The 17,517-nt window shown below is 49.7% G+C and overlaps 5 protein-coding genes across 5 annotated transcripts; 2 read left to right on the plus strand and 3 right to left on the minus strand.

The window, feature by feature from the left end:
• Nucleotides 1-49: 49 nt before the first annotated feature.
• On the minus strand, nt 50-1,417 carry PV10_05776 (uncharacterized protein). The gene is made up of 2 exons (XM_016370495.1): nt 1,157-1,417; nt 50-1,076 (listed from the first exon to the last, which is right to left on the minus strand). The coding sequence occupies exons 1-2, from the start codon at nt 1,365-1,367 to the stop codon at nt 142-144; spliced, it is 1,146 nt and encodes a 381-aa protein (XP_016222788.1). The 5' UTR covers nt 1,368-1,417; the 3' UTR covers nt 50-141.
• A 295-nt stretch (nt 1,418-1,712) lies between these two features.
• Nucleotides 1,713-3,161, plus strand: PV10_05777 (uncharacterized protein). The gene has a single exon (XM_016370496.1). It carries the CDS (start codon nt 1,948-1,950, stop codon nt 3,025-3,027), a length of 1,080 nt encoding a protein of 359 aa, XP_016222789.1. The 5' UTR covers nt 1,713-1,947; the 3' UTR covers nt 3,028-3,161.
• Nucleotides 3,162-3,246: 85 nt separating this feature from the next.
• Nucleotides 3,247-5,802, minus strand: PV10_05778 (uncharacterized protein). Its single transcript, XM_016370497.1, has 2 exons — nt 5,357-5,802; nt 3,247-5,230 (listed from the first exon to the last, which is right to left on the minus strand). Exons 1-2 carry the CDS (start codon nt 5,365-5,367, stop codon nt 3,589-3,591), a joined length of 1,653 nt encoding a protein of 550 aa, XP_016222790.1. The 5' UTR covers nt 5,368-5,802; the 3' UTR covers nt 3,247-3,588.
• Nucleotides 5,803-8,180: 2,378 nt separating this feature from the next.
• On the minus strand, nt 8,181-10,923 carry PV10_05779 (uncharacterized protein). The gene has a single exon (XM_016370498.1). The coding sequence runs from the start codon at nt 10,317-10,319 to the stop codon at nt 8,367-8,369; it is 1,953 nt and encodes a 650-aa protein (XP_016222791.1). The 5' UTR covers nt 10,320-10,923; the 3' UTR covers nt 8,181-8,366.
• Nucleotides 10,924-14,049: 3,126 nt separating this feature from the next.
• PV10_05780 (uncharacterized protein) lies at nt 14,050-15,393 on the plus strand (the record flags this gene model as incomplete). The annotated part of the gene is made up of 3 exons (XM_016370499.1): nt 14,050-15,001; nt 15,048-15,169; nt 15,247-15,393. 3 exons carry the CDS (start codon nt 14,050-14,052, stop codon nt 15,391-15,393), a joined length of 1,221 nt encoding a protein of 406 aa, XP_016222792.1.
• Nucleotides 15,394-17,517: the final 2,124 nt, after the last annotated feature.

The raw sequence follows: 17,517 nt of genomic DNA on the forward strand, positions 1-17,517 counted from the left end.
ATGAGAGAGATTCTTTGAGAACAAAACCCTATCAAGAATAAATTGAAAGGAGTATCGGTGCGACGACAGATTGGAGCATGAATATGAAAAGTAGTGCTCTGAACCGACCTGAATGGACGTAGACATATCTCATAAACGAAATCACTCGCTATCCCCATCTTCTTCCTCACCCAACTTTCTCTTCCTTTTCTTGATTCGAACAGCCGCTGGCATTGCAGCCTTGTCCTCGAGCACATAGCACCGAGCATCCCTCTCTTCTCCTCGCCAAGCTCCCTTGCGCTTGCCTTCATCCGCCCTGTCCTTTCCATGCGTGATGTCGCCGATGGTCCTGGCATGGCGATAGCCAGGATATGCTGACCATGGGAAGGCGAAACTCTCGACAACTTTCAGGCCCGAATGCCGAGCAAGATCTCGAATGTTCCATAATGTATAGGGCTCTCCTTCGAAGAGTGTGACAAGAATTTGTCCGCTGATGGCGCCGTTTTGTTTTTGTTTCTCTTCGGTCGTTGGCTCGTCGGAAAGTCCTTCGTCGTCAGTGCTATATTGGTCAGATTTGACTGCTACACGAGCAGGTCGACTTGGGGTTGAGAGGAGACCCTTGGCGGCCTTGAAAAACCCGACCAGAAGCTCTTGATTGTATCGCACCTGTCGATTAACATCGGTGCTGAGGCCTCCTACGTGAGGGAAGTTGAATACAATCTTGGTGTACGGTGCTGAAGATCGTAAGGTTTTGCTGTGTGCACTTGATAATTTCGTAGCATCTATCCCGTACAGTACTTGGATCTTTGACTGCTTCTTGCTTTCCGTTTCGAGCAGATCCGTATCTTGTGCTTCTGAGCTGGCTTCGGACGGAGACAGGCCGCCCCATTCATCCTCATTGTCGTCATAACCATCAGAGGCTCCTGTCTGAGGTGAGTCACTGCTGCTGGTCAATACATCGACAGGGACAAGCCGCTTGATGGTCTGATCGATATTTGGGTATTTGTTATGCAACACGTCGGCCGAATCATAGCAAGTGGCTACCAGATGATGAAAGCGGTGATTTTTTACCAACGACAAGGCGAAGGAGAAGTCGCCTGAGACAGGTTAGCTACACAGCCTGGTCTATGGCAGTCGTCTTTCGGTACTGAGTCGACAAGACATGTATCTCTCTCACCTTCGCCCACTAGCAGGACATTGTCATATTTCGAAAATTGGACTTTTTGTCGAGCCTGCTGAGGAGACTTGGTGGTAACAGGTGCTTTACTGGGTAGCTGGGAGTGTTTTTGTTGCTTGTCTGGCTTGGTGCCGGCACCTGATTCTTTACCAGCTCTGGGGTTCTGATGGTGGTTGGTTTGCTTCCTTGCAATTCTTTTAAATTTGCCCATTTGGATGGGAGTTCTGTTGCCGAACTCGGGCGTAAGCGTAGGCTACCAACTGTCTTCTACCCATGTGCCATTCCCCTTTTGAAAAAAATCACCTAGAAGACATGTCAAACAAAATGCTAGGTGGTATTACTGGTTGAGATTCGGATATCAGAAAGACATGAGGTAAAAGTCGAAAAAGGCAAATATGGGGAATCAAGCATCAATGTTAGTCTGACATGAGGTATTATCCTGTTCTGACATATGGTAACATCCACAAATTGTTAAAATATCTTGTCATTTGAACTGCAGATATTTTGTGCTTCAACCTCATGTCGATGTTTTCTACTCTTGTGATCAATGAACAGGAACAGAACCGCTGCAATCCTACCTCAGAACGACATGTTCGGAGACAGACCTAAGGTGTAAATCGAGAAATACAAACCCAGTGCACAGCATCGTGCATGCATGCTATATGGACCTCGCTACAAACCCAACGAGTCAAGCCTCACCTAGAACGACGACAATGCCCACTACCACTCGGTAACATCAATTACTTAAAGGAGCCAGCGCATGAGAAGAAAACCATAGACTCATACTCATCATGGCTCCCTCCAGATCTAAATCAAAACCAAAAATCACATCACTCAAATCCGGCCGTCCACCCACTCTAACCTCAACATCAAATCCTTCCACACTCGGCTCCCAATCCGCCAAACACACACGGACATTAATCCGGCAACACCACACATTACAAAAACGCCTTAGCCACGCCAAATCCATCAACGACACATCTCTCGTCGCAGACTTGGAATCACAACTCGCAGCGACAGGCGGCTTGAAAAGTTATCAAGTCGCCAGCACTATCGGACAGAGTAAAACCCGTGGTGGAGATTCAAGTCGAGTATTGGTCGAATGGTTACATGATGAGATTCAAATTCGAAGGAAACGATCTCATTCTGAATCCACATCCACGTCCACATCCACATCCCACTCAAGGCCGCCTCTACCTTTAAAAATCCTCGAAATCGGAGCCCTCAGCACGAGCAATGCACTCAACGTCAACAACGTCACACGAGTACGTAGAATCGATTTACGCAGTTCGGGGCCAGGGATCGAAGAAATCGATTTCATGGCATTACCACTGCCGACATCATCGACAGACCCTCAATCGTGGGACTATGATCGACCAGGCTATGATGTTGTTAGTCTCAGTCTGGTGTTGAATTACGTCCCGGATGCACAGGCGCGAGGGGCTATGTTACGACGGACGACGAGATTTTTTCGCGAGGCTGAATTGGCCAATACCAGCGACGCCGACGCCGACGCCGACGCCGATATCGAAGTCGAGAGCAGCAAGGCTGAAAGCTCTGATCGGACTTCAACATCGGATACGAAACTGCCATGCCTGTTCCTCGTGCTGCCAGGTGCATGTGTGCATAACTCGCGGTATCTGACGGTGGGTCATCTGACGGATATAATGAATGCGTTGGGATATTGTCTTTTGAATGACAAGACGACGGCGAAGTTGTACTATAGTTTGTGGAGATGGGATGGGAGAGATCGACTAGGAGAATCGAGGCCTCACCAACAATCAGGGCCAAGGGTTGCCTTTCGCAAACGTGAGATTAATCCTGGCGCCACAAGGAATAATTTCTGTATCGTGCTTGATGGGCAGGATTGAGCGAGAGGTGATATGATGATGGCGGTGTGTGTGTATTTCTCCAATTGGAACAAAGATGAGATATGATGATGATCAATGACTGGCTTGTTTTTATGCGATGGGTTTTATGTGACAGTATCCAGTATCGATAGCGCCCTCAAACGTTAAGCGATAAACCCATCTTGATCGCTCATCCCATTTCTTCTGGCTGGTTTGAATTCACCAAGACCTCGGTGTCTATGCAGCGCCGTGAAAGCAAAAGGTAGAAAAGCAGTCGTCAAGAATAGACGCCACCGCTACTTTACATTTATACCTGGTGACAAGGCTTGATTCTGTAGTACAAACGCCAGTTCAGCATCCGCTTTATCTGAAGCGGTGCCCCAGATCCCTTCCGCCCTCGAATCCATTTCCCAAAATTGGTATATTTTTGACAAAGATGGACGCCATCCATCGTATGCTCATGTGGACCGGGCTATGGCATGGAGAGGCAGGTCTACCAAGCTCATCCAGGACAAAGTTCCGCGTCCACGACCCAAGAATAATACCATGTGCGCCATCGACTGCGGGAAAAACAGTCCACAATCATATTGTCACTGTCTTCATTTCATCTTCAATTCCATCGACACCGAGACCCATCATGTCGCCTTTGGCATCTTTCTCATTGCGATTTTCCTTGTTGTCACTTTCTGTTGAGGTTCTGGTTAGTCGAGTCGCGGATTCGCGAGCCTCGGAACCCTTTAGAGAGGCCGGAGTGGGCGCATCGACCAGTTTATCTGCTTTGGTGGCTTCATTGACTGCCGCAACGTCTATCCGGCCAAGATCGTCAGCCGGTTTCTTCTTGCTTTGTCCCTTTTCGACGACCTGCGCGAAATCCTTGACTTTGTCTCCACCAGGTCTGACAGCTTGTGGCTGAGCAATTTCTTCTTGGACGCGAGCGAGTGGGCTGCTCACAGCGTGTCTGGGACTTCCACTTGGACCTCGCGAGAATCGTTGGGGGGATCGTCCTCGGTCCTCTGTGCCCAGCACGGGGCTTCCATAAGGCGAATGTCGTCCGTTTGCTGCAGCCACATTTGTGTTCAGGCCAGGCGGAGGGCCTTTGGGACGAGGTCGTTGCCTGCCGTATTTCTGGTCGGCCCTCCACCGGAGAATGTCCATGTATGGAGGTTCGACGGTTTCAGTCTTGAACTCTCTCAATTTCAACTCGCCTGAATCTTCGTCGACAAAGACTCTCTCACTGTTGATGTCATCGGCAACAATAGCTAGGAAGTGAGCCCAGGATCGAGCGACAACATATTTGGTGTCATAGTCTCGACCAAAAAGGATGACTTGGCCCCATTTGCCTGCGGGCCCGGGGGCCAGGTCGACAGCGATATTGTTGCCACCCCAGTCACGAGCGAGGGAAATCCAGCTGGGATGAGCATAAGCTTTTTGAATGGCTTTGGGAGGTTGCGAGTCTTGTCTGTCGAGCAGTTCCTGCCGCCAATAACGACTGTTGGGGGGTTGTTGGGCTGAGGACGAGGACGAGGACGAACCGTTGGAAAGGCCCTTGGAGCTGTATTGTTGTCGTCGTGGCCCGCTGTTGAGATATTCTTCGTTGACGACTTTCCAGTTTCTCAACTCTTGGACAATTTCCTCACAATCAAGTAACATGCAGCCGAAAATGATACCAGTTGGTCTTCCGCCTCGTTCCTGGCCATCGTGAATGGCTAGTGAGTCGCGGACATCCTGAGGGAGTGAAATGTCGAGTTCATGTTCTAATTCGTTGATGTCATTCTGAGTACACCCTTCGCAAAGATTATCGAAGAGCTCAGTGTAGTGTTTTTCCGCCCAGCGATCGATCTTCTTCCAGGAATGGGAAACTGGTGGAGGCGGAGGAGCACCGTCGGCGAAACTCTGCATTTGAATCTCTCCTGGGGAGATGACTTCGTCCACGGATGCGCTGACGACTTTGGGAGATGACAAAGAGCGCATGCCCGGGGAGTATGGCCGTGCTGGAGAGGCGGGAACATGAGAGGACGATACTGAGGGCCGTTTGGAGTCGTCATGGTAGGTAGCAGAAAGATCAGGCTGGGAATCGCCTGCTGTGGTTGCAACAGAAGTCAAAGGGGCATGCCGATTCTGGGCAACTGCGATATGATTACCGGTTCGGTAAGGGGAGTCATGAGATGCGTGTCGGTCGTTGGAGGTCATTGTGTGCCAAAAGGAGCGCCATGCTGAAGTGAGACTGTTGGGGGTTAGAAGAAGGCTTTTATTGTCAGGAGCAGGAGCAGGAGCAGGAGCAGGAGTAGGAGGAATAGTTGATGTGGTGGGATGAGCTGGGGTAGAGGTGACTGCGATGGGAAGTACTGACGGGTTCGCCATGGTAGGCTGATGCAAGACAGTAGTTGTTGCCAGTTTGATAGAGAAAGACGAGGCGTTGACAAGCAACCAAGTGTTGGTCGGACTAAGAGGGCATGTGTATTCGTGAGTCGGCGGCTGAACAAAGAGTTTGTTTATTGGCTGCTGGAGATGCTGAAAACAGGGAACGAGGGTGAGGGTGCTGGTGACGGATGCGGTGAGGATGAACGAGCGAGGTAGGTGCGAGACAAAGCGAGAGACCGAAAAGAGAATTCGAGTAGATCACAGATCTGAAGAATTCAATCCAAGTGAAGTGGAAGAAGGATGTTTGAGTTGGCTGTACTGTCCGCGGCAGTGTGGCCAATGTTGAAAAGTGGTGGAATGGTGGATGAGATTGAAATTGTGTTGGTGGGAGGAAGGAGGGAAGGATGAGAATTAATTGATTGACTGGAGTGACGGACAGACGCAGGCAGGCGCAGACGCAGGCGCAGGTACGAATACAAGCACAGGCACCGGCACAGGCGTGCAATGTAATAATAATGTACTCCGTAATGCAGACGCACTCTGACTGAGATGCGAAAAAGGGTCAAAAGGTGACTTGAGGGTCAAACACAAGAAGACCACGTAAAAAGGTCCCAACTGCACTGCGGGTTTCGGGGGCTTTGGGTCTTGGAAGTTGGGCCTGGCCGTCCTCACTGACAACTTGTTAGGTGAGTGCGTGCCTGGGATGCAGAACAATGGGGCCGAGGGGCTCCCCTGGGCCTAGGCTATTTGGGCCGAGGAGCCTTGATTGTGGGTGTGTCAGGGGGGAACTGGGGTCTGGTTCATCAAAGATTTTTAGTCAAGACAACTACCTTCTTTTGATGAGGTTAGTGGGCATTGGCATTGGACTTGTCTGATGGAGAGAGAGGAAGAGAGAAGCTGATAAAAGGCTCGAGGGCGGTTGCATATCCCCCTTATTACGCCTGAGACGAATCCGTCTACAACAATAACAACAAAAACAAGCACCACTCAATTGCCACACAGGTAGACTGTTTGTTGCCTTGTGATCAAAGTACGGCGATGTATTTTTTATCACTTGCTTTAAACTTGTCCGTTGGCAACAAGTGTTTGAACCTCTACGATTTGAGATAAGAGACAAAAGGCGATCACAGTGTGTCCAGCAGGCTGATCATCCCTGGAAACTCATCTTTGTTAGCTGCTTCAGCGTTTGTTGGTTGTTAGCCGCCGCCACGAGTCTGCCCGGATTTTGTGCATCAACGCGTTGCCCAACAGGAACGCCAGACTTGGCTGACAAAGCCTCCAGCTCCCCACAAGACTGCCATGATGACCATCTTACGCGTGTTCAAACGGTCAACTTGAATTTTTTATGTCCAGACCATCATTGTCATCAACATACAACGGATGGTCTGATGATTGTTTCCCACAACACGGGGCTTCATAGAGATCGCGCCTTGTACGCGCGTTAAGTCCCGTTTGGACACATAAGCCTTTTCGTGGCGTGCACTAAGCCGATAGGCTCTCGAACCCCTCGGCTTCATAGCCTAACTGAAAGGCTTCTGGAGCTCCTGGAGATTGCCTGGACCCTCTGGTTGGATCAAGCACGGTCAAGGTACGATACGTGCAAAAGGGGAGGGGGCATCGGGGGCACTGGGGTGCCACTTCCAATTCTTCTTTCACATGTCATTGCTCGAGGACGATGAGGGCAAATGAGAGGAGCACCATTCGAAATGAAAATGCCATTCCACAGTGCATCCGATCTTTTGTGAGCCTGCCGCGCACTGTCCGCTTGATCAAAAGTCGAATCCTACTTTTATGAATTCCCTGTGCCCCTCTATTGTATTTACAGGGACTATACCTTGAATCTATCATGATTCTGAATCGTGATTCGCCATGTGCGACATATCTGAATCATCGATGTCGATCTCTTTCTTGTGTCGATCATCCTTCAAGCTCGTGGCGAGTAGAATACTGCGTGGAGCGTGGCTGTAGACCCGACTTCTGACCCTTGGGACTCGGAGACCACTTCCAACTTATGAGATGCATGATATGAATAGTGCTTACCTGTGCGTGATACCTATGTTGTTAGTAAAATGATACCATGAAATCTTGATATGGTCCATGATATTTGAGGAATTGCCCCCGCATTTATTCCTTTCTGCACATTGCAGATGAGCCCCAGGCCCCCTTCGCCCCTAAGCAGCCAGTAGCCCCCAACGTGCCCCCCAAGTCGCCCCCATTGTAAAATCATCGACTGTGATGAACAACACTTTACGACTATTCAACAAAACTTTCTCCTACAATCCTCGTCCCAAACATCCTATCAGTCCTTGGTAGTTTGCATGCAGCCTACCACAAAACAAATACCCAACTTTGGTCAGCTAGCGATGATTTGTTGACCCTACACCATTACCTCATGCCCTACCAATGCCTACCAATGCCTACCTGTGCTGAGCTCCAATGATGACACAGGTTGTCCTCCATCTACTGTAGGTTAATGCAGGTACGCTCGAAATGTCCGACCACAAAGGGTAGGTCTCTTGCGGCCTTTACATCATGCATCATGCATCCTGCATCCCATCGAATTGACTACCTAGGCAGGCTCTTGGCTTTGCGTCAACTTCCAGGTATTGGGCAGTTGGTTGTATATTTAGGGACATCTCTTACCGAATGGCGACTTGTTTGCCTATCATTTTCAGAATCATTCCGTTGCTGCAAGTCTTTCTACGGGCAGCATCCTGGTGTGGACAATATGCCTCTACCTCCATGTAGATACGCAGAGAATACACCAGGTCATGTGTCACGTTGGGGACATTCTCGTATCTCAAGTCTCGACATGAAATTGCAACTGATAGCATTCGCGATTATTCTCCATGTACAACCACCTATCTATATTAGCTGAGCATGTCTAGCTAGGCTTGTAGCATGTTCATGGCTTTAGACATGCATCATCCTTTCAGAAATCCAAAACCAGAAAGAACCAAAGAAAAGCAACAAACTTCTATTGCACAAATCCACACCCTCTAGATTGCACGGAGTCGTCGTGCCATAAAGAGACAGAATGCGACAAAACAGATAATGCCTCCAATAATTCCAAAAAACCAGTAAAGCGTCCCCTGATTCTCACCGGGGATGGTCACGTTCATACCAAACAAGCCCGTGATCAGATTCAGGGGCACCAGAATCGTTGCCACCACGGTGATCTTGGTCAGCGCCTTGTTGGTCGTGTTACCCTTCAAGATGCTGTCGACATTCAACTGAGCGAGGTAGTTGGCATGGGACCGCGAAAGCATCTTTTCCACGTGACCCAAGTTGGACATCATAGTGACCACGTGATCCTGGATGTCGCCTAGATACAAACCAATGTCACCGCGAGGCATCATGTTGTATTGGTCGTTGCATCTTTTGGCGAAGCCCTTGATGACATCGGCCTTGCCGCCGAGGAGGCGCATCATGTTGAGAACACGCTTCCGGCATTCTCCAATCTGTCTGAGCAAAGCCACATAGTTATCTTCTCGCGCCACAAACACTTGATCCTCGATCGCCTCTGACTCTCTCTCGGCACCTCGAATTGGAGGTGCAAATGAATCGACAATGTCGTCAATCATGGCGTAACAGATATAGTCAGGACCGAGAGATTCAAAATCCGGAAGTTTGGCAATCCGCTTCCGGACGTTGCGTGCATGAGGATTTGGGGTGTAACTGAAACTCAAGACGCCATCGCTGGTCACGACAATGTAGACGTGGATTGGGTCCAAGAAATCTTCACTGCTGTGATCGGGGTTGAAGGTGCGGAAACACACAAAGTAATATTGTGGAAACAGTTCGACCTTCTCGCGGGCTTCTTGGGTTTCGATATCTTCGGCGGTGAGTCGATGAATCTTGAAGGCTTTGGCTAGCACACTAAGCTCGGATGGAGTGGGGTTGAGGACGTCAAGCCACCACACACCTCCATCTGGACCAATGTCAAAGAGATCGCGGAAGGTGGTGCCGTCCGACACGAAATCCCCAAGCTTGGTGGCGGTCTGTCCTTGGGGAAGTTCAGACGAGAACAGATAGAACCTCTCTGATGGTGGGAGCACGGGAAATTTCTCTTTCAGGTTTGGCTTCTCCTCAGAAGATGAGTCGGTAGTGCCAGTCTCGTAGGTCGTCAAGGGCTTCTCATAAAAGTTGTCACCATTCAGGGCAATATTTGGCAACGACTGGGTGCTTTCGTTGGTCTTCTTACGGCGGAGATCGTTAAAGACTCGGCCACTACCGTGGTGTGGAGTATCATCTTCGATCTTGCCCTGTGCAACCAAGGCAACATATTCCTCGAGTTCCTCATAATCAATCTTGTACGTCTTGCCTGGTTCCTCGTCAGGCTCAAAGGTTACATCATCGTCATATGCTCGGTCCGTGCGATGAGTGGGTGGCCCTGGAACGCTGATATTGCTCAAAGTTGGACGTCGCTGGTTGGTGCCGCCGGATTGAGTGCGACGGAGGAGATTTTCGATGATCGACGACGAATGGCTGTCGGCAGTGTTGGCGCGGTGGCGGCGACGTGGTTCTGCAAAGGCTTCGACCGAGTTGGCGGGAGAAGTAGAGCGAGAAGATGAAGTGTCTCGAGATCGGTCCTGGCGTTCCTGGCGCTGGACACGGGGGCGTCCGTCTCGATTGGTTGGTCGGCGATTCGAGATCCGTCTCGCGCTTTCAGGTTCACCGTCGCTTCTCTCGTCATCACTCAAGATAGCATGTTCAAAGTCTCGTGTGATAGGCTCCTGGTCCTTGCTATGAAGGAGCTTTGCGTTGATATGCTCGATGTCTTTCTCGTCGAGACCGCTCGGTGCTGGAGTGGATGGATGTACCTCGACGGAGGGTACCATGGCAGACGCCGGGTTGGTGTTCCGAGGACGACGGTGGTCGTCAAGCTCCGGAGCAGGGGTGCTGAAACGGGTGTCCATCTTCTGGGAGTGAACAGAGTTGGAAGACGACATTGCGACTCGACCTCTTTGATACACTGGTGGGGGTTCGCTTGTGAGGTAATACTCTTGATCAGCGCATGTGAAATGCCGACTTAGCCAGTTGGAGCTACCTCTTGAACAGGTAGTGGCAGATTTGTGGTACGTCTAGCATGCACCAAATGTGTGTTGTGTTGTATTATAAAGATTGCGTGACCAAAACTCCTCAAGCCACGCCCGGCCGAGGAGATTGAATTAAGAGTAGGTGGAGTAGGGCCAGTTATGGAGGTCGAGTCTGGGAGCCCGAGAAGTTCATGAAGGCAGTGCCGAGCAAAGGGCGGATGAAGGAGATGACGATGATCTGGGAGGTAGCCAACTTGAAGGCCGGGTGTGGAAAAGAGCTATCGAGAGCCAGGTTGGGTGGGTGCTATGGGATTAGGAAGGCTGTGATCAGTCCTTCCTGAGAGCAGAGTGCTAGGGTGCGCTGGTGTTGAAGCTGTTGCTGGTGCTGATTTCGACCGAACGAGATCCAAAGTTGGGTCAGGACGGTTCAGATATGTTGAGTGAGAACGACAAAGTGTCGAAATTGGTGTTGTTATATATTTCGAGGTTGAAAGTGGAAAACACTACGAGGTGTTGGTGGTGGGAGGAGAGAAAAATCAAAGAGCAAAAGCGCGGCGATGTCACTTTGTAGGTCTGTCTGGCCAACGTCTGGCCAGAAGCAAGGAAAAGTCTGCTTTGGTTGGGGGCATTATCGCTGTCCCTGTGGTCCAATAGAATGCCTGGACATAAACCACGCACCGCACTAAAAAAGAGGAAGTCGCCGCTGGGCCTCGGGCATTCCCTCCTGCCTCTCGCCTACGCTTGTCGCCCCGCATCTACTCCGTACTGTAGGAGGGAGTTTGTCATGTGACTCATGCGCCACCTTGGCAATGAGGCTTGCGTGAGGCTTGCACGTGGCTGAGTGGATGAAGTGTGGGGGTGGTCAAGATGGGAGCCTATATCATCAACACATCGCTCTTGGCAAGGACATCACAATTCTAAGCGAGGACGAGGAGTCATCACCCTTTGAGGTTTTGGGCCAAATGTAAGGTTGACTTGTCCTTGGTGCCTTGGTGTAAATCTAGTCCACGGAAAACAACCTCTTTACTCAGCACGTCATGACGTCTCGCAATGAAAACAGTTCTAGATCTCCAAAACCCCAAGAATGTATCGGGGTAGCTACATGTGCACGCTATTCCTTAGCAACTCTACAGACACATGACAGCCTAATCATCCCTATAGGAATGGCGAAGTGGACCCTGGAAGTACTATCTGGAGGGAGCCCTGAAGAGTGTGACCTGGAGAGTGTGCCTTTGGGCGTGCCTCGAGTGCCGAAGAAGCCCGAGCGGCCCTTGAAGAAGTGCCTATGAGGCCTAGTCTATGTCCTTATTTGGCATAGGCTATAGATATGCTGAGGAGTAGCATGCATATGTCGGTGCCCTGATACATTCCCCCAAACTTCCATCCAAAGCTTTTCTTCGACAACCCTCAGCAGATCAGAAACCTCTTGTTTGGGCTGCCATCTTCTTGTTCTTCCTAAGAGATGTCTTCCAAGCTGGCACCTGACTGTTGTACTGTTCATCGATCTGCTCGAGACTCAGACGAGCAGTTTCCGGGAGAAAGAAGAAGCATCCGGTGAAAAGTATAACGGACAAACCTGAAAGGAAATAAGCTACGTGACCACACGACGGCAGTCGATCGGGTAGAGAGAAAGGAAAGACTTACCACAGAAGAAGTATCCAACATTCAGCCCCATATTCCCATATTGGCTGCCAATCATGTACGGAATCGAGAATGAAAGCCCGAACGCAAAAATTTCATAGATGTAGATCGTGAATGCCTGACCATAGGTGCGAAGACGTAATGAGTGTTGTTCTGGGGAGATGGTCCCCAAACTTGCACTGACGAAGAATCCAAAGATGAAATACCAAAGCGTCAGGAATGCCACAAGGGTGCGCTGCGCAATAGGGTTTGACTGTCCTAGTCCGGAGCCGACCGCTGCGATAAGAAACATCATGACAGCTAATCCTGCATAACCAGCCAACAGAGCGAATCGTCTTCCCCAGTATTCAATCACCCAGGGATTAAAAAGAGTTCCAACACAAGAACTTGATCCCATGATCACGTTAACAAGATATGGGTCATCAATTCCTATCCCCGCCACGAAAATGGTGGCGTACGTGGTGATGAATCTCACACCAGTGATGGCGATTCCGAGAACAACGATGATAGCTGCCGTCGTTCTCCTCAAATTGGCCCCTCGGAAAATGTCGAAGAAGCTTGAGGTCCGATGAGCTGAAAGATCCAGCTCAATATGTTGCTGAACTTGCTGAATTTGGTAAGAAACATCCGGGTCGTCGATAGGCTTTCCGTAGTATATGCTGAAGGACTTCCGCGCTTCCACTTCTCGATTCTTGATCAACAGCCACCTGGGTGATTCTGGGAACGCAAATGTGAGCAACCCAAAGACCATCGCTAGTGGTATGTGACAAATGATAGGGATCTGCCATGCCATGTGGTTCGTATACTTTGAACTACCGTAGCAAACACAGGCGGCGGTCATTTGTCCAAAAGCCAACCCCCAGCTGAATAGTCCACTAAACACACCTCGCATGTGAGGGAACAAGACCTCAACGGCCCAGAGAGGTGTTGTAGCTAGGAGCATACCTAGCCCTACGCCCTGGATGCACTTGCAAACCATGTAGTTGAGGTAACTGCCACTTGTACCCAACATTCCTCCAGCCCCGATGCCGATCAGAGCACAAGATGCTTGGGTCACACCGCGGCGACCTGCATATTGACCCAAAGGGCCTGCGAGGGCGCCTCCCACGGCAATGAACAATATAGCTACCGAGACGAGGGATTGTTCTAATGGTGTCAGATAGTATTCTTGCACCACCTCTCCGGCTGGAGTCCTGATTGGTCCCAGACGTCCAAAGGCCTCCTTGAAGGGCATCATTTGGAGCACGATGCCACTGTAGCCTGTTCACACATGTTCAGCGTTTGAATCGTGGAAGGAATCGGCGTGTATGAATTTGTGGCCCATGCAAATATCTTACCGAGATCAAAATTGTACATCCATCCTGTTAGTCCGACGTACAAGCCTAGCGACATCATCCTCTTCGTGCCTTTAGGTCGTTCTGCTACGCCATCAGTGACGGAGACTGCGTCAACGTGTTCTGTGGAGGCCCCAGGGATTTCAGCCTTTTCTTTTTCGGGCTCCATGTTTGTATGTAACAATGTCGGGTCTCTGGCTCTTTGAAGTGTGCACTTGCGACTTTGGTGTCCTCCATTGACATCGCCAGCAGGAGATACATAAGATCGCCCATTTTAAACGGTTCTCTACTTACATCGATTGCACCAAAGGAGGTCTACATCCTGTTTATTCAGATATAGCCTAAGCCAACCGGAAAGATTCCCTTAACGATCAACTTGCAATAGACCCGTGTGGATCGAAAATCTCCGAAACAAACTTGCCCCGCCAGAGCCCACCGACTCACTCCCCCGAGACCCCAAGACCCCAAGACACCAAACCGCCGGAGACATGCCGGGGATGCATTGTGGAGTTTCGTGAACAAAGCCCCGAACGCCTGCTTCCCTAAACATACCCGGTGGGGATCGGGGTGTGTTTGCGTATTAAGAATGCGGGCAATATTTCTCGCACAGTAGTCTACACTTAGCCAGTATCACCAGCGCTTCCTGTGAGCTTTGCTCCTCGTTGAGAATGTCCCAAGAAACCACATCTTGGGTGTCCCATGGGAACGGTACCCGCTTCGCGCTACAAGAAGTCAAGTTGGGACCTCTAAAAGCGGATGAAGTCAGAGTGAAACTCAAGGCTACAGGCATCTGCCATACCGGTCTGCTGCTCAAGCTGTTATTGCGGATCGATACTAACTTGGTCGTAGATATCCTCGCTGCTGATGGCGACCTTCCTGCACAACTCCCGGCCATCCTTGGGCACGAGGGAGCGGGAGAGATTGTGGAGGTTGGACCTGGAGTCTCCAACCTGCAGGAAGGGGACCGCGTGGTCCTCTCTTTTGCGTCATGTTCCTCGTGCCACAGCTGTCTATCTGGCGTCCCAACTGCTTGTAGCGAATTTCTAGCCTTGAATTTGATGGGGACACGGACCGAGAACGTGCACACAATACCCTCAACTTCTGCCGAGGACCAACAAGGGAACGAAGCAATTTCATTGACGACTAAATTTTTTGGACAATCTACATTTGCAACATTTGCGAATGTCAATGTTCGCTCATGCGTCAAGCTGAACCCAAAGTCCATGAAGCTGGCCTCTGGCGACGATGTCCCATGGGCTCGTCTGGCATCATTGGGCTGCGGATTTATGACCGGTTCAGGCACAGTCTTGAACGTATGCAAACCGGGACCAGGCTCTAGTATCGGGGTCTTTGGAGTTGGTGCAGTCGGTCTCGCAGCCATTGCCGCGGCGAGAAATCTTTCCGCAGCAAGCTCCATCATTGCTGTGGATATCTCCCAGCCCAAGCTGGACGTCGCAGCATCCATGGGTGCGACACTTTGCTTCAACTCACGCCAAGGCAATGATGCTTGTATTCAAGCTATCAAAGATGCCACAGGTGGTCGGGGACTCGATTTTGCAATAGACACGACGGGTAATGTCAATGTTATCGGAACAATGCTTCGCTGCTTGACAGCTTACGGTTCGAGCTTCTCGCAAGATGATAATGCTTATGCTAACTTCCGCAGGTACCGGGATACAGATAGCAGGTCCATCGTCAGGCAAAAATGTCGAGGTTCATCCGTCATTCATGGTCAACGCTGCAGTTACTTACCGAGGTATCATAATGGGTGCTGCAAATCCACAATTAGTATGTGCCAGGTTCAGTCCTTGGACGACTATCATTTCCGCCATGGTGAAAGATAAATCTTGCTGACTTGAAAATAGTACATACCCGCTCTGCTAGATTACTACTTACAGGGTAGATTTCCAGTTGTAGACCTCGTCAAGGAGTATCACTACCGCGATCTGAACGTTGCCATCGAGGAGATGAAGACAGGATCTGTGGTGAAAGCCGTTCTAGTCTGGGACTGAGATCTCTCAGGTAGATAGGGAAATGTGTTCACTATCCAGACGGTTTAAAAGGAAATATCTAACCGTATTCAATATCGGACAACCTGTCGAAAGATTACTTTCCTTCTTCCACTCGCGTTCGAGCGCTTGAGTAGTATCTCACTCACTGAGAAGGGGCTTGAGGTCTCATAATGGGACGTGAAACTACGATGGAATGTTCGTGTAATCTTGTTTCATTGCCTTTAGACTCCTCGAGACTGTACGAATGCAGACTTTTCCTTCTTGAAACATTACGATTCCAGTTAACTTAACGTATCATTTTGTGGCTTCCGGACATTTGGCCCGTTTCCACAGCTGCTCCCCAATACTCTCTGCAAAGGTTTGAGGAGACCACTTGTGGGGAGTGGGGCCCCATAGATGGAATGAAATCGTATGGGGTGGGATACTTCCACGGGTTGAACCCGTTTGCCAGGAACGACTCCTATTGGTATGCTAAACGATGCTCATCTCTCATCTACCCAGTCTCTCACCAGGAAGTTCATCCGCAACCACTAGTAACAATTGTATGGACTGGATTCCATCCGAGAGACTGATGTAGTGCATCTTTGTTTCCCCGGATATCTTTATGTTAGGGCACAAATACAATGAAAGGTCAAGACCCCATCAACTAAGGACATCAAGCTTCCCATTCTTTTAATAAATAGAGGCATCGCACTTTGAAGACCGGTAATTCTACAGCCCTGGCAGACACCAAGAAGCATGATTTCAAAGATTCAACGTTCCACTCAATTTCAGGGTCTGGGCAGCATCGATGTACATCATCATTGTTTCCCAGAGACCGTGGCCGAACTTCGATCTGAATTTCAAGACAACAAATATGGCATTGCATTTACAGACTTTCCAGTAAAGCCCGAGGAGCATCTTGCATACATGGATGAAGTTGGTGTGCAGACTGCCGTAATCGTCAGTGTGCCCTCCATCAAGTGTAGGATTTGCGAACTGACCATTGCATAGACACCCTCCATCAAGAACGAATGGCACAATAAGTTCACCGCTGCCGAGTTTGTCAAGTTGTGCGAAGACTCACTGGAAGCCCAGCTTCAATATGTTTCGTTCAATCCACTGAGATTTGGTATGCGATATTTGCGTTTCTCGACACCATTGTCGCCATGCTGACAAGAATGTGACAAGGTTGCTTTGCCATCCTACCTTTACCACACGTACAGGAGACTTTAGACTTCATTGAGAAAGCCTCCTCGTTACCTATTCCTCCAGATGGATATGGCGTGACCACTGCGATGGGTAAGGATAGTTAAGTCGAGTCTAACATTTCCACAGCTGACACCGTGGCAGGGAAAAGATACCTCGGGGATCCAGCATTTGAGCCTGTTTGGGCTGCCTTGTCCAGGCAAGGCTCCGTGGTCTTCGTTCACCCGGCAGACACGGTGATGCCTCCAAATATGCCATTCGGACCATGTGAGGACAGAACTCCACAGACCGTTGAAGATGATCCACTGACTCAGTATACGACAATAGTCGTTCAAGAATTTGCCTTCGACACCTGCCGTGCAATCACCACTGTCATCAGCTCGGGATTACTACTCCGCCATCCAAACGTCAAATTCCTCTTCTCTCACAATGGAGGCGCATTCCCTTTCCTAGCTGATCGGATTGGAGCTCAACATATCGATGAGATCGTTGCCAAAAACAACGATGGAATGCGTCTAAGAGAGATTCTGTCTACCAAGAATATCTATCTGGACACCAGCATCTCAAGCTCCATGCAATATTCGCTCATCAAAGACTTGGGCATCCCCTCCGACCACCTCCTATATGCCACCGATTTTCCCTATACAAGGCGCGGTGACTCTACAAGTTGTTACCAAGCGGGCTGGGATGCACCCTACAAGTCTGGCTTGTTCGATGATCAGGCGATGGAGAATATTGCCAGGAACAATGCCTTGCATGTATTCCCACGACTCGCAAAGGAGTTTGCTAAATTGAAGTAAAACAATCGGGTCTCTGACTTGGCAATAGTAAAATGATTAACTAGCTGACAAAGATCCGATGTAGCAGAAGATATACATACTTTCCGTCCACGAAAAGTGTATTGTTGTCTAGGTATCGGTGCCGCTCCTAATGCGT

This window comes from Exophiala mesophila, assembly GCF_000836275.1.
Source record: "Exophiala mesophila strain CBS 40295 unplaced genomic scaffold supercont1.4, whole genome shotgun sequence".
NCBI lineage: Eukaryota > Fungi > Ascomycota > Eurotiomycetes > Chaetothyriales > Herpotrichiellaceae > Exophiala > Exophiala mesophila.

What these genes read in the sequence shown, in the direction of transcription:
- PV10_05776 (XM_016370495.1), bottom strand. Translation starts at nt 1,367, where the DNA reads ATGGGCAAATTTAAAAGAATTGCAAGGAAGCAAACCAACCACCATCAG. An exon ending in TGTCCTGCTAGTGGGCGAAG is followed by an intron (nt 1,077 to 1,156) that starts GTGAGAGAGATA and finishes AACCTGTCTCAG; the next exon opens with GCGACTTCTCCTTCGCCTTG.
- PV10_05777 (XM_016370496.1), top strand. Translation starts at nt 1,948, where the DNA reads ATGGCTCCCTCCAGATCTAAATCAAAACCAAAAATCACATCACTCAAA.
- PV10_05779 (XM_016370498.1), bottom strand. Translation starts at nt 10,319, where the DNA reads ATGTCGTCTTCCAACTCTGTTCACTCCCAGAAGATGGACACCCGTTTC.